This window comes from Solea senegalensis, linkage group LG7 (assembly GCF_019176455.1).
Source record: "Solea senegalensis isolate Sse05_10M linkage group LG7, IFAPA_SoseM_1, whole genome shotgun sequence".
NCBI classification, from domain to species: Eukaryota; Metazoa; Chordata; class Actinopteri; order Pleuronectiformes; family Soleidae; genus Solea; species Solea senegalensis.
This window is the reverse complement of record NC_058027.1, coordinates 1,460,222-1,476,300: the sequence shown is the minus strand read 5'-3', so window position 1 is coordinate 1,476,300 and position 16,079 is coordinate 1,460,222. Positions and strand designations below refer to the sequence as shown.

General features: G+C 41.6%; 2 protein-coding genes across 3 annotated transcripts in view; one reads left to right on the top strand and one right to left on the bottom strand.

The window, feature by feature from the left end:
- The window catches only part of swap70a (switching B cell complex subunit SWAP70a), a 924,354-nt gene that overhangs the window by 784,750 nt on the left and 123,525 nt on the right, over window positions 1–16,079 (top strand). The gene's annotated exons all lie outside the window — the stretch shown is intronic.
- On the bottom strand, window positions 5,477–13,849 carry hnf4b (hepatic nuclear factor 4, beta). 2 transcript variants are annotated; one of them, XM_044029790.1, is made up of 10 exons: window positions 13,585–13,849; window positions 12,215–12,377; window positions 11,900–11,994; window positions 10,382–10,488; window positions 9,821–9,976; window positions 9,454–9,541; window positions 9,188–9,343; window positions 8,359–8,613; window positions 8,201–8,275; window positions 5,477–7,170 (listed from the first exon to the last, which is right to left on the bottom strand). In XM_044029790.1, exons 1-10 carry the CDS (start codon window positions 13,688–13,690, stop codon window positions 7,127–7,129), a joined length of 1,245 nt encoding a protein of 414 aa, XP_043885725.1. In that variant the 5' UTR covers window positions 13,691–13,849; the 3' UTR covers window positions 5,477–7,126. The 2 variants fall into 2 exon arrangements, with proteins under 2 accessions (XP_043885725.1, XP_043885726.1); XM_044029791.1 differs by having other exon boundaries at window positions 9,188–9,340.

The window sequence follows — 16,079 nt, the reverse complement described above, 5'->3', positions numbered from 1 at the left end:
TGCTCGGTGGAAACGAGGCTTAAGATTTCCTGAACTGAGTAGCAAGAATCTTGAGGACAGTTTTATCGTGTTGTTTATTTTTCTGAAGACCGTTCATCCTCAGCGTCAGACTGAACACCAACACACTCACTGATCAGCAGCTGTTTTCCTGATCAGTCTGGACCAGAACATTTTAATACTTGTTCTGTCACATCTGACATTTGGGAAAATCCTCTTCCAGTGAGCAGACTGGATGCCTTCTTAAGCCATGATATAAATTCATGTGACATGATGATTTAGGAGGAACTTGTGAAAGACTTTTATGCAACGTGGAGTTAACCTGATGACCTCTGGCCATGTTTGTCTGCATGTGAGCAGCATCATGTTATGTCCCCCCAATAAGAAATGATTTGATTTTCATAATCAAGACACAGATCCACATTCTAGATTTAAAAGATAATCATTGTTAACCTTAAAGGATGGTGGGGTTTTTGACATTTTCATGAATAACTCCCCTGACAAAGGTCAGTATTACTTTGAATAAAACCCTGAAATCATGTAATAGTACCTGACTTAGATCTGTGTTATTGTGTGCTCAGATTTTTGAGTCTGTGGGAAACTTCTCTCTGGAGCTTTTTCGTAGTTTGGTGACGACATCAGGAGCCGACTTTAAAGACTTTTAAGACTGCCTTTGACTTTGTCTCTCTACACACACACACACACACACTTGTTGCGTAATTCCCTATTTCATGACATGACAGGACTTTACAGCTTGGCTCGACCCTGCAGGAGGAGGAGAGACGTTTCTCTGGACTTTCTTTAATGTGCTGCGTCTGCAGTGTTTATTAGCATTTGTAAACAACTGTGAATTTAATGAATTCTAGCATTTGCAGAGACTGAAAGCTGACCGCTCACCAGTAAAGCAGAGAGGGAACAAACTGGAGGCTGCGTCCTGTGTCACCTCTGCAGTGGAAAACCCCACTTTGAGTTGTGGTCTGACTGAAGCGTCTCTGTCTCTCCGAGCTTCTCACGTTGTCCCTCGTCGACAACCTCGGCGGCGTCATCGCTGCGTCTGTTGTGTTGTGTGTGTGTGTGTGTGTGTGTGTGAACAATGCCCTTTTAGGGATGTTCACTCATAAAGCAACACGTCTGGCTAAAACGAAGCATTGTTGGCATGTTGTAGGGTATACAGGGCACAGACTCAACATGTCTGCCTTGTCCTCACAAACACAGCTGCCCAGAATCGTCCTGGCCAAACAAACCATGCAGGTCAACACAGCAGTGGCACGTTTGTGCTGAGCTCTGCTGAACACGTATTAGTTTAGAGCTCAAAGGCTCGTCTGGTGAGCACTGACTTCTGCAACCTCTGAGCCCGATGTGGGGATATTAGTGTTACATAACCTCTAAACACACAGAAATCAGGCACTCTAGTGGTGAGTCATGAATTGGCCTGGAATCACTGTGTAATTTCATCAGTTTGATCGGGTTTCCCCACGTTTACGATCACACTGAGGTCAGAATGAATGATTTCCTCCGGCCTTGATTGTAATTATTTACACATGTGGTTGTTTATTGTGGTTTGTAATGGTATATCATTTAGAATGCACTCAAATGGCAACGTATATGGAAATAATTATGAGGGGGAAGTCCTGACTACTGACCCTTAATACCTCAATATGTGATATCCCAGTTATTTTTTGCCATTCTGCCCTGTCTCATGCCACGTTTCTTCCACCCAGGTTGTGTTGTGTTGTGTTGTGTTGTGTTGAACTGCTGTATACCGCTGTACTGACACCAGAGCATTTGACTGTGTCCTTTAAATTGCTTTCACGTTGTTTCTTTAAGAGTCTGCGGCCTACATAACATGAGAGGAGACAGCGGAGGAAGAAGTGGCAAATGAGTTTGGAGTTTGGAGTTTACTGTGAGGAAATATTCACTTTATGACACTATTTTATTGCTGATGTGGGAAAGAAAGTTGAGCAATTTGATGGTCATCTCTGAAACTGGTGTCCACTGATGATGGATTGATGATTCTCCCTCTTGTTCTTACATGTTTATGTTTACTGTTCCGTCTTCAGTAACGTCGCCAGACATAAATATTTGAGCGAAACTTAGAAACAAGCACTTGAACACTGGTGCAGTTCTATAAAAGAAAAATCCTCGAGTTCCACTTTTTGCCCAAATTTAAAAATAACCTTAAAGCTTTAACTTTTTGTTAGTGGCATATTGATGAAAGCTGTTAGTGTCAGGGTCACTGTGTGTTCAGTACAATCATGTTCTGCTGAGAACACAAAGTAACTTGGACGAGGACTGTCTTCCATTCTGTCTCTGTTTGTCTCCATGTCCTCGCTCCATCACTCTGTGGCTGTCTGTGTTTTTGTTTTTCTGAGATCTCACTCCTTCTCCAGGACTTGAGTGCTGATGTCTTGTTCCAGATGTTCCAGATTTGGATCTTCATTCCTCCAGGACACTCAGCCTCCTCCTGGTCTCTCTCTCTCTCTCTCTCTGTTTTTTTCTTCTCTTCTGCAGATGTGTGCGTTACATGTTTGGTTTTGGCCCTGGTTGTCCAGCTCTTCATGGTGGACATGTCTCGTGGCTCAGGTTCTATCACACCTGGTGGATGCTCAGTGTGCTCCAACATCATATTATCAATATTTACAATCTATAATATTGTCCTTATCTGCTCTCTGGTCATGTTGGAAGAGCAGATGGCTCCTCTGAAGTTCTTCCATGTCCTCGTTGGTTTGTTGGAGTTATGTGAGTCTTGTAAAACCTCATGGACTCAAAGCAGAGACTGAGACATCTCATTAAAAGCTGCTTCAAACTTTGCTCTGGCACAGAATATTGAAGATAGCTTTGAGTTGGATCGGAGCTTTTTGTAGCTTTAGACCAAATCACTTTATAGTTGTACTTTATAGCTGTCTTGCGTAAGAGTGGAGTGGCGTTTAAAGGCTGAATTTGTACCGGCATCCCACTTTTGTCTGTCTCCATTACTGTAGTGGTACTAAATTTATTGGGCACCACAGAGCACTTAGGTTTCTGAGAGCACTCAAAGCTGACATTCTTTTTTATTCCTGTCCCGATTCAGCCGACAAGTCTGCAAACAACATGGACTTCATCCAGGGTGAAGCACATGCCCTTTGTTTGCATTTACTTCCCAGAGTGACGGGTCAAAGATGGACTGCATTTTCTTTTCAGGCGGATGGTTTGTCAGGAACTGACACCAGGTCTCAGTTTTCTGGCCACAGTAATTAGTTGTACTTCAAAAATCCACCTTCTTTTTGCCTCATTGAATCATTTAGCTCATTTGAACACGGCTGAACGTGTCACCGCTCCATATTTAAGGTTTCCAATCATAAATTCACAGCACAGTAAAGACTGTTGTTGGTCTCTGCTGCCTGAGCGGACAGTAAAAGTGTTTCCCTGACCTCACTGGGGAAACTGTCTTACTTAGGCATGAGTGTTTATTATAAGATGGCCATTAGCAATGCTAATTACGTCAGCTATCATCATTTTAAAACTTGACCCCCACAGTGAACTGAATGGAACTTTTGAAACAGCTTTATATATCTAACATGCTGCTAATGCTGTAAACCATGATTCCTGAATGTGTGGCATCTCAGTCAGAGGCTATCGACATTTAATGCTGAATTTAATGTTACATTTCAGTGACATCTCATTCAAATATAGACTTTAAATAAATGACAATAATATGACTATATTTAAAAACTAGAAGGTGCTTTACATGCACACTAATCAACAATTCAGTGCTCTGACCAACAACTAACCGACGTCTCTCAGACTGAAGTTATATAATCAACATTACATCACAGAAATGAATGGGAAAAAGTCCATTCTAACACTTTTAAAAAGAACAATGTTTGTATTCCAAAACATCAGATAAACATAAGAGTGTCTGTGTCCTGCAGCACTGACCGTGCACTCCTTAATAAAAACACACTTCAACTTCAAGCTCAAACTGCAGGTTGACTTTGTATCAAGAGACAATGAGGAAAATATGAAGAGGGAAACTTGAAGTCCATGATGTCACTGAGTAAAGATCACGTCTCTTATTATTTACATACATGTATTTTATATTTACACATACGAGACTTTTGTCTTATTTGTTGAGGAATTTTCTAAAATATAAAAAACACAACCCTAATACAATATAAAAGGAAATAAATGAATCTGCTTTCCTGTCAGTCATGACCGAAACTTTCCCTTTTTGTAAAGTTTGTAAAGTAAATGTGTGTTTTTTGAATAAATGATGTAATAATAAAAGGTCATTTCATGGAAACTATATTCGACAGCCTCCTCTCGCTCACTTTTGAATCTTTGAAAGAGGAACAATCTGAAGTCAGCTGCTGTCTCTGGAATGTTTTCCATTGTTATTGTGAGCTGAATGCAATATTTCTTCCTTCTGTTGTCAGTGCTCAGTATTTAGAAACATGGTTTTCTAGTAATCTGTGCTGTTTATCTTCCCCTTGTTTCATGTGGTGCTCATCTTCATCTTTGACGTTCAGACGTTAGCTTTAATGGTGTTCTGCAAAAGTTGGTACAGATACTCATTTGATTTCAACAACCTCTAATTTAATGAAGTCAGTCTTTCCCCACTGCCTTTTCACACTAATCAAATAATAACGTGGTGCGGTTCAGTGGAGAGAATCAAGCAGGTCTGTGGCCTGGACCTTCAAATGAAATGTGTTAGCTTCATACTTGGGAAAAACACGTTGAATGTCAGCTGAGAGCAAGTGTTCAGCTCTTGACACTGATCATTGTTCACTGGATCGATCACAACGTCACAGCAGAGTCACAGTGAACAGTGAAACCTGAACATGTTCCTGATTAATGTCAGTGATCGGTCAGAGAGCTCGGACATCGTTCTGACATCGTTAATCCATCATTTCATTTATCCTTTCTTTAACCACCAACACTTTTAGAAGACATTTGACAAATGTTAACTGGGACTGGCACCAGCAACCCTCATGTGGAGGATAAAGTGGTAGAAGAGGAGTGAATGAATGAAAATAATGACTAAACTAAAGTGGTTAGTGCAGTTGCCTGACAGCGAGAGGATACTTGGTTTGATGTGCCGCTGTGGATTTTAGCCCAAACACTTAGTGATTGGGCTCAGATTAATTGGAGAGCGTCAGTATTGATTTGTGTGAATGCCTCTGGTCCAGTATCAACACTCATACAACCCATGAAGGATAAGCAGTAATGGAGGCACACTGAAGTCTCTCCCTGTACAACGACGTTAATACTCACTTATTTATTTCTAGCAGAGGTTACGTTGGGCATAAATGTAGCAACAACTTATTCACGTACCGTCATCTCATCTTGTGTTTCCACACGTCCAGCTACACATAAAACAGTTATGGGATGTTCGATCTCAGTTCTCTCTGCTGTGAATGCAGCTCATGCACATCTCTTGACCTGAATCCCAGACCAAAGCCAAAAAACAGAGGATTTGTGGGAAATGGTCAGTTTTAAAAGCAGATTTATACATTTAATAGATGTTCACTGTGTTTATTTTGCATTGTGCACTTTCAGTTTAGACTGAACTAAAACAAAGATGCACAATATTTAAAATATTCAAAAACCTAACAACACTGTTTACTGCTCAAGATTTCTGTACGTTCTGTAAGTGATGTCACAGGAAGTGTGATCATTACTGTACTGTAGCTGTACCATGAATCCTAATCAGTGTTTTCCAGGCTGCTGCCCTCCAGAGTGTCCCGTTGTTATGACAGCACGTCTTGCTTCAGCTGATCAGGCTGGTCCACATGAGCACACTGTATCCTGTCTGCTGGTGTAAGAGTGCAAGCCCAGCACAGACTGTGTATACTGTCACATGGAAATGTAAACTCTGACAACACTTCCACCGTCTGTGAAGAATAGAATCACTGAGGTTTATTGGCTTATATAATCTTATGTAACGCATTTCACCAGAAAAGTGTCAACACCACAGACCTGATGCTGACGTCACTCTGTCATACATATTGTTCTAATGAAAAAAGGAACAAATCAAGCTTCAAAACAAAGGTATTAATGATGAATATGCTGTTTGAACCATTCACACGTTTGTGGATATTGTTGCCAGGGACTTCAGGGAAGAAAGAAGGATGAATTTCTCTCTGTTTTCCTATGAGGTCAGTCATTCAAGTGTGAAAACAAACAGAGCAGCGAGAACAAGTAATGGTTTCATTATGCATAACACACTTGTGTCATTTCATGATCTGGAGTGATTACAGTCTCTCTCGGTTTCTGACTTTATTAAACATCCTCAGAAAAAGATGCAACATTCCCTTTAATCAAAATGTTAAATGTTAAGATATTCGACAAACTTCACGTGTCATCATAACATGTCTACGTTCAGATTTACCTGACACATCTTTGACCACAAAACACGTGAAGAAAAAGGAAAACAGTGGGAAACAAATGTGCGTCTAAGAGGGCATTTGGCGCCCTCTGCTGACAAATGTTGGGTCTTGCGTGTAATGAGGTGTTTAAAGAATGCTTTTGCAGTCTGTCAATGTCCAGAATGTTATTTATCCAGCAATTAATGTGCTTTCTGTATGAAGTTTGAGGAGAAATGTTATGTATGTTGTGTTTTAGTTGATGATTAAAGCACGGAGCCGGAGTTCCCAACTATTGGGAACGTATTTGTGGACTGGTGGAGGAGAGGGGGCGCTACAGAGCTCATAGTAATTTACTAGTCGTGTCATGTTCACATAGAAGCTGAATAAAAGCATGATTCAATCTTATCACTGTACAAAACACAGAGAAATCTAAACTTGACTCAGACACGGAGACAAGGTGCAGTGATAGCATGGAACTGCAGAGCTTTGTGTTGGTTTGGTTCTTTTAAATGAACATAAATTCCCCTGTGATCATGTGATAAAAAGTTTCCAAGAAACACAATACAATAAGTTTGCTTTCTGTGGCTCATCCCAGCCCAAGGCCCAGCGCTGAATCCCAGCCTTCAGAGTAATGAAAAGATTTGGTTCACAGCAGCGAGCGATGGCGCTCGTCTGTGTGTACGTCAGTCTGTCTGTCTGTCTGTGTGTGTGTGAACGTCAGTCAGTCTGTGTTGTGTTGGTGTGGACAGGTGTCTCTGGTGTCATCACTGTGTCTGTGCACGTCAGCACTGGTCTGTGTGGGCAGCAGGAAAACCACTTGGAAGAGCTGCAGGAGAAGAACAGACATTAGCATAATGCTTATTTAACTCTTAATGGAACAGTGACTATCTATAAACAAGGACGTTTAAATAAGGAAGAATGGTATGGAACGTCTGACAGTGCACAGACACAAAGGCGCTATTATGGAGGAATTTAATTCACTACTTTTACACCCACAATTCAGACAGACAGCTGGAACCATGTGGGAGGTGACCACGCCCACATTGACCTACAGTCTGAGACTTTACGGGTCTGCAGTGTTTGAAAGGAACTAGAAAAATCTATTTATGTGACATCAACAACACTAAAGTGTGATTGAAATATAATTGTATGAAAGCAATCATGTTTGTGATTGTTGTGTTTGTAATTGTTGTGTTTGTGGTTGATGTGATGTTGTATTTGTGATTGTTGTGCTTGTGGTTGTTGTGTTTGTAATTGTTGTGTTGTTGTATTTGTGATTGTTGTGCTTGTGGTTGGTGTGTTTGTGATTGTTGTGATTGTTGTGTTGTGTTTGTGATTGTTGTGTTTGTGGTTGTTGTGTTTGTAATTGTTGTGTTGTTGTATTTGTGATTGTTGTGCTTGTGGTTGGTGTGTTTGTATTTGTTGTGTTGTTTGTGATTGTTGTGTTTGTGGTTGATGTGATTGTTGTGTTGTGTTTGTGATTGTTGTGTTTGTGGTTGTTGTGTTTGTGATTGTTGTGTTTTGTCGTTGTTGTGTTTGTGGTTGATGTGATTGTTGTGTTGTGTTTGATTGTTGTGATTGTGGTTGTTGTGTTTGTGATTGTTGTGTTTGTCGTTGTTGTGATTGTTGTTGTGTTTGTGGTTGATGTGATTGTTGTGTTTGTGTGTTTGTGTTGTGTTTGTTGTGTTGTGTTTGTGGTTGTTGTGTTTGTGTTTGTTGTGTTTGTGGTTGTTGTGATTGTTGTGTTTGTGATTGTTGTGTTTGTGTTTGTTGTGTTTGTGATTGTTGTGTTTGTGGTTGTTGTGTTTGTGTTTGTTGTGTTTGTGATTGTTGTGTTGTTGTGTTGTGTTGCTCACGTGTTGCAGCGTCAGCCGCGACAGAGGTGCAGTTTTCAGCTGAAGCTCGTTGCTGCTCTTGCGTCTGGTCATTGTCTGAAAGAAGGAAACATTGTTGCTGACATAAAAAGACCACGGTCAGTGTCAACAGTGGGAACACAGTGTCCCGCAGCCTGTACTTGTTTCATGTTGAGCATGTTTGGCTTCCTCTCCCAGCAGCATCTCCAGTAAAAGACTGTCCATCCTGGCTTCACCCAGCAGCTGTGCTAAATGAAGCGTCTCCACCATCTGCCAGGCCACACTCTGCAGAGCAGGCAGGATCAGCAGCAGCTCCCCAAACCTTCCCCGCTGCTCACAGGTCGCTTCTTCTAGCAACAGTTGGGCTTGGAAGCGTATATTTCGGATGAGCTGAGGACTCCCCAAGCCCGAACAGTCTGTGAGACAAAAGCCAGGGCACAGAGAGGACGTTAGAGACGCGACGTCATGCAACAAAAAGGCAACAACTACACCTTTGTTCAGTTTTAGTTTCATCTGCATCCTGTCTGATCTGCTCTTGTATCAGCTGGTCACAAAACACCAGAGTCATAATACAGAAGTATCTTCAACAGAATGATTGTTCACAGTTCATTGGTCCTCATATGTTCTCTGGTTCTCCTGCTTCTCCTCTCACAGGCAAACTAAAGTGCATGTGCTTCAAACTGGCATTTGTCAAGCAATACTATCAGACCTGACGGAGGGAGAGTGTGTGTGAATACAGCAGCAGGTGGAGAAGAAACCTTTTATCCCGTCAAACTGCTGAAAGAGCAGGATTTTTGAGCAGTAGTCTGAAACTTTGGTGGGTCTTTCTGTGCTTTCAGTCGTCACTGAACACACTTCCTGTGCGCAGTGTACTGAGAAACACAGAGGTAGTTATGTGGAGCTGACATTTTGGAAACCTCTTACTGTCGAGGTCGTCACACATCCTGAACTTAAAGAACTCAAAGAATGAAAAGTGAAGAGTCGACTGACCGGGGTTAAAGAAGACGATAGTTTTGAGGACAGCAAACTCCTTGTCTGTGACGTCCAGCTCTCTGAGAGGCTTGACCAGCTCCTCCTGAATTCTGAAGGCCACTCTGGACACTTCGACCTGTGCACCTCTCAGGGGGATCACAAAGTCATTTCCTGCTCAATAAACACAAATTTAAAATGCGTCACAACTCATGCAATATCTATAAAACAATTCCCTCAGGGCATAACTGAATAAAGAAGAATACAGGCTGTTTCATCCGTCTTACCCAGGAGAATGAGATTGTTGTAAGGCAGAGAACGTCTCGCTGCCCCGAGAATAAGATGCTCTGCAGAGTGGGTTCGTAGCAAAGTAACCTACAAACACACACACGTCCAATCACTTTCCAAGTGTGTTACACTGACACCATAAGATTACATTTAAGACCAAATACAATTATTTTAATGATAAAATTCCACTAACATTTACATTTAACTTCAAATTCAGATCAAATATGCTCTAGAAAAGTTTTAAATTAAATGCTTTCAATGAAAAAGAATCCCTAAAAAACATCACATTTAACACTGCTCCAGTGTTTGGTTGTGATGAGAAATGCTGTTAAACTGACTATTTAATGTTATTTTAACTCTTCTTACCCTGTCATCTAAAGGGAGGCTGCAGAACTCTGGGATGTGCTTTGCCCACTCCACCAGCAGGAGGAGTTGCTGCTTCATGGAGTGAAACACATCTGCGATGCACGCCGTCTTCTTGGTGTAGATGTCGTGACTCTGGGGTGAGAGCAGCACTGAGGGCTGACATCAGAAAATCAACCTCAGTGAACGTGTGTGAGTGTGGAGATGAGGAAGATGATGATGATGCTGATGTGTTTATATGTGCTGTGTAAGTCTGACAGCAAGACGAGGCAGGTACCGGAGGTTCTGGTTGATGGAGAATCAGTATCTTTCTTTGCTTTTTTACTAAAATTGAATCACGTTATTCTTATTCATTTGAAGGCGACTGAACATCAGCACACGATCCCAGATCAAGTTAGTGCAATTAAATTGGCCGTGATTAGACGCGGTCCCTTGGCGATGGTGTCATTGTGAATACAGCTGGCAGCTACAAGCAGAATTGAATGGCTGCTCATTTCAAATGTCACATGTTTCCTCTTTGTCTCTGACCTGATGAATCAACATGAGAAGCGTGCGGCGCGTTACCTGCTGCACGCTGGCCTCGGCCCGCAGCAGCACAGTGATGCACAGAGAGCCCACGGTCTGGCCTTTGGCTCGGTGAACGCTGATGCAGTCTCTCTCATTCTGAACAGCTGGAGAACCACAGAAAACAAACAGCATCAAACAAAATCATGATCCACTCTGATGTCCCTCTATAACATCACTGCTCGTGTGTGTGGTGTGTGTGTGCCAAGTGTCTACTTTATGACATTAGAGGAAAAGGAAAAAGGACATTCCCTCTCTAATGAAGTCTCCTTCTGTTTATTTGTTTCCAGGTGTCATTTATTTTATGTGAATTCATTTTGGAATTGATCAATGAAAAGGGCCACACGGTGGAGTAGTGCCTAGTCCTGTAGCCTCACAGCAAGAAGGTTGTGACCCGGTCCAACCGAGGGCCTCTCTGTGTGTGTGTGTGTGTGTGTGTTGTCCCCGTGATGGACCAGGGTGTGAGATCAGCTGGAAATGAACATCTGTGACCCTCGTGTGGAGGATAGAGCGTAAGACAATGAATGAATGAATGAACCAAAAGGGCATTTGTATGATGTGATGAAATCTGGATCTGGTTTGAGTCTGGTCTGACGTTGACAACAGTTCTTTCCATTTGCTGCTGACAGTCACAAATGGACATGGATGAGTTGATGCTTGATGTGTGTGGATTATGTTGATGACCTTCCTGTGAGCGTGTACCTAGGAAAAGAGCGGTCATGGAAGCGTCCAATGTGGCTTTAGAAAGTCGGACAAGTGTCGGAGTGATCAATCATCAGAGCTGTCAGAGCTTATATCAAATAATCAGGAGTGTATTAATCAAACTGGAGGAGACGGAGTGTGTCTCTCTGGCCTGGTGAGACATGACAATGTCAGAAATGAATCTGAGGAGCAACATCAGTTACGTCTGAACTGGGAGGAACAGATTCAGAGGTCAAGTATAAAGTGAGCGTCTCCTGGTTATTGTTTTCTTTCTTTCTTTCTTTCTTTCTTTCTTTCTTTCTTTCTTTCTTTCTTTCACCGCAGCACCACGTCTGACTTCTGTTCCACAAACCAGGCACATTAGCAAAGAGAAGTTTTAAATGTGTGGCCTTGGCCTTCACTTCAGGGGCTTGTGAGCAGCATCTTTCCAGAAAAATAAATGCAAAGCAAATATTTGCCCCTCCGCGGTCTTGTTAATTATTCATGTGTGGGGACTATTCACGGCTCCTCTCGTCACATCTCGTTCTCCCTGCTCAACTGTGCAGGTCGGTGGAACATAGGGCTAAAGATTCACATAGTGCGGACACACTCACTGTTTCTCAAGATATAAATGAAACCTCCCATGATTCCACATTTCCTCCTTTGCCCTGAAGACACACTGTAAACGCAAGAGGTGAACAGTGAACTCTAAAGTTTGGGCTGGTAATCTGAAACTTGTATGCACATTCTTGTGGACTGATAACATGCTTTAAGAATGTTAAAGACACGGCGTGTTAAATAAAAGAGCAAAGCTTAAGGAGAGATATTTCTCCTGACCTTCTTTTCTCATTCCAGCCTGGATACACTTCTGTAATCTGCAGTAGCGACACTGGTTCCTCTTGTCTTTGTCCACAGTACACTGCCTGTTAAACCTGAGGAGAACATGATTGAGTGTTTGTCACATGTGAATGTTGTCAGGTTTAGAACCGGTTCTATATTTGTTCTTCAGCAGCAGCACAACTCGAGCTAAGTTAATACGAACCGAGACACGTTGGTAAATCATGGCTCATTTATTCAGAGTTTATTTGACATGATGGTGGAAAAATAAGTTCAGAAATAAAGTCTTGATTAATGAATGAGGATGAAACTCACCTGCAGTTGTACGTGTGGTTGTTTCGAACACTCCTCCTGAAGAAGCCCTTGCAGCCGTCGCAGCTGGAGGCACCGTAGTGTTTACCTGTGGCTCTGTCTGAGCAGATCGAACACTGAGATGTTCCTCTTTCAGACTGCGATGGTGATAAGGTGGGTGCTGACACTGTGAATGCACAGAGCAGACATTGAAACCAAGAGAGAAATCAATCAAAGAGAGCCAACCTCCACCAACACTGACCAGTGTGTTCTAGAAACTGAATTTTTATCCCTAAAACGACCAAATCTGTGCTTTTCTTTTTCAATGATGGTGCTCAGACAATAACAAGTGTTACAGTATATATTTAAAAAATACTGATGACTTGTGATCGACGTGGGCCGTGTGGTGCTCTTTGACCCTTAAAACCCCTCATATTTGGTCTCTAATGAATAAATAAATACACCCGTGCCTCTTCTAACGAGCCCCAAAGCATCCGAGACAGATGAGAGCAGACACCGTGATGGACACGATCACTCATTATCGTCTCTGTAACGGATCTTCCTTCTCTGTGAGAACCTCACAGATCCAGCTCTGTAGATTATGAACTCACAGCCCCTTAAATATCACCTTGGCACCTTTTTATATAGGTTTAGCAGGAGCAGTGGTGATAATGAAAGAAGGGTTATATTGGTGCAAATATCACTGCTCTGTGCGACCGTAGGCCGCAGGGGGAAGAACTGCTGGTTATTACCCAAGAAGAAGAGAAAACTCCCCATTTAATTAAAGCAGTTTGAGGTCAGTGACAAGTCACATTCCACCGCTCTCTGGCTAATTCTACCTTTAAATTCTCCTTCTATGTTTCTGTAAATTGCATCTTGCCGGTGTTTGATTGCTGCAGGACGGACTCTTGAAGAGCACTGACCATCACATCCATGTTCTTGGAGCAGTGTACAGACCGCGGGCAATAATGTATGTAAATTACATACTTAGTTTAGGGAGATGAAGCAGCGAGGGATTACAGTTTAACAGGGAAAATGCTTTCTGTGGTCAAAGATCACTTAGATTGAATTAAGAGATTAAAATACATTTGCCTGGCAGTTATCTGGGTTTGAAGAGCGTCTGTTGGTAAAGCTTTTTCATTTAAAGTCATTAGTTCAGCTGAGCCCCAGTTATAAAACCTGCAGAGGATACAATTATCAACATGTTGTGTAGATGTCTGAAAGGATGAGAACAAATCTCTTTAAATCAAAGCTCTTTAAAAACTCTTGGACTTTAAATGACTTGGGGGGTAAGTACGATGTAAACGTCTCTTTCTAAAAATAATAACTACCACAATTTTAGAATGTTGTATGTGTGGTTGAGGGTGATGGAGGTGAAGTTGAAGTCATCTCACCTGTTGTAACTGTTTGCATTGGTGTCACCATTGTGTTGTTTAAATGTGCGGCGTCTGCGCTGCGATGAGTGAGCTCCAGGTTCAGGATTGTCCCGGTCAGCTTCATGGTCCTGATGAGCCTTCAAAACTGGTCCATGTGCAAAACTCCACCAGTTCCCACTGTAACTGTTTCACCTTCAGCTCAGTTTCTCTAAAATATAACATTTAAAACCAAACCTGCTATTATTTACTCTCTTTACAATGTCTCACTGTTACGTTGCTGTGATCAGACAGTGGTGAAATGTGGCCACCGTCTGTTTGCTTGTTTCTTATCAGTCCAAAGGGGAGAGTTCAGAAACAGATTAAAAACCCCAAACAGATAAAAGCTGTGAGAAAAGGGTCAGACGGACGCGGTGAAATGCATCCACCATAAGTAAAATAAATGTCATCACGAAAAGTCAATAACATCAGAGTACAAGTCCATAGGTTTTATTTAATGTGAGCAGAACATTTACATGCTTCTCTCTTAGCTTCAGTAAATCAATACAACACAGAAGAAACAAACAAAGTCTACACACGGTGCTGGGTTCACCTTTGCTTTTAGTTTTCACTGAGTGATACCTTTACCCCAATTAAAACACGGTCAATCATCACCAGACTTTTACTTCACATGTGTGTGTGTATATGTCTCTCAGAGGTTTGAAAAAGTGAAAGACAGGGATAAAGGTGATCTTGGTCTTTTTTCTTTTTTTAAACAAATTATAAAAAATGATATGTCAGGCCACATACGAGCTTTGGCAGCTCTGATATCCATCATACTTTGGTGTAATGGGATTTCCTGGGTGAGTAGTACTCCTTTCTTGAATGTCACGCTAGGCCGCAGGTCAGACCTCCCGTGGCAGTGGCTCACACAGTCCGGCTTTGCTTGTATGATTGATAGATGGTAAAGAAAAGAATGAAAGAAAGAAAGAAAGAACGAAAGAAAGAAAGAACGAAGAAAGCTATGGGACTGCAGAATCTTCTCTGCTGTGAGATTCTGTCGGTTCAGTTGTGAAAATCACATTTAAAACTTCAAAAATAACCACTTTAGCTGGAAACAATGTTTCTCAAGTCTTATGTATTTCATGGTTTACCTCAGCTGGACACATTACGAGGCAGAGTTTTCTCTGTCCACTGGGGGGAGACAAAGTACATCACATCAGGCCTCATTTTGAATGTGAACAAAAGCTTCTCAAACATCAAGGTCGCTGTAAAACAAGTCTACTCGACTTTATATGTGTTAATGCTTCTTTTCCTAGCTTAATACACAGCATCTGCATAACTGTGAATTATAAACAAATGTCCTCAACTGTTGGATGTTGCGTGATTTCCCAGCATGCCTCATATGTGAGGAATCTCTCCAATAACCTTTCACTTATTTGATATTCTCTCATGGAGCCCAGTGGTAATGCATATGTGGTCCACTCAGTATCAGGGTTATAATCCACAGAATAAAACCTTCACACAAACAGTTCTTGTAATCGTATATTATATAACTATTAAAATCATTTTTCTCTAAATTCGTATTAAATTATTCGTGAAAGCCTCTTTTCTTTCTAAAGTCAGAGAGTGAAGTATAGTATTTGTCTTGGAGAAACATTTGAGAATCACGTTTCTTAATCAAAAACACCGTCCGACTCTTCTCTAATCGTCACTAACTCATACACATGTATATTATCTGTCGTGACCTTTCTCTAAAGAGTCCATCGTAGTGACATAAAAAAACTATCAAGGCGTGAAGAAATATGATCAAAAGGAAATATAGACATTCACAAAGACATGAAAGTCCATTCTGTTGTAATTCATTATGCCTCAACCCGCTCTCTGTACTGGCCTCACATATTGTCCACCTGTCAGTCTCTGGATTCTGACCTACTCCACATGTAACTCTCCGTCACGTCAATCATTTATAACATTATAACATATAACACAATAACACATTCCTTGGTTAGATGTTGTATGAAACAGTAAATGAATCAAATCAAATATTTGTGCTTTGAATGAGAGCGTTTTCCACGGGACGAGCGTCTCTCGGTCCAAACATGTGTTTGATGAATACGACAAAATCTCCACCTGAATATCAACGCAGTGATAAAACCTGGAACCACAGCACGTGCAGTGAAAACAACAAAAACTGCCTTTCATTGAGTTCCATTCAACAAAAAAGAGTAAAACAAAGCAGCAAAAATTGGTCATAAAAGCATGGTAAGCACATGATTTAGTGGGGCGATAAAGACTGGAAAGGTGGTCATTCATCATAGAGACTAGCTCACCGGGAGAGGGCCTGTCACAGACACCAGAGAGAGAGAGAGAGAGAGGGAGACAGAGGGAGAGAGGGAGAGAGAGAGAGAGACTCCAGTTGCCCCTACAACCTGTTTGTTCCAATGTCTTTTCCAGATGGACACATGCAGCCCTTAGATGGTGAGGAGTGCTTTGTCTTTGCCGCTCTGCAACTCCATTGTCACAGCAGGTTTGAA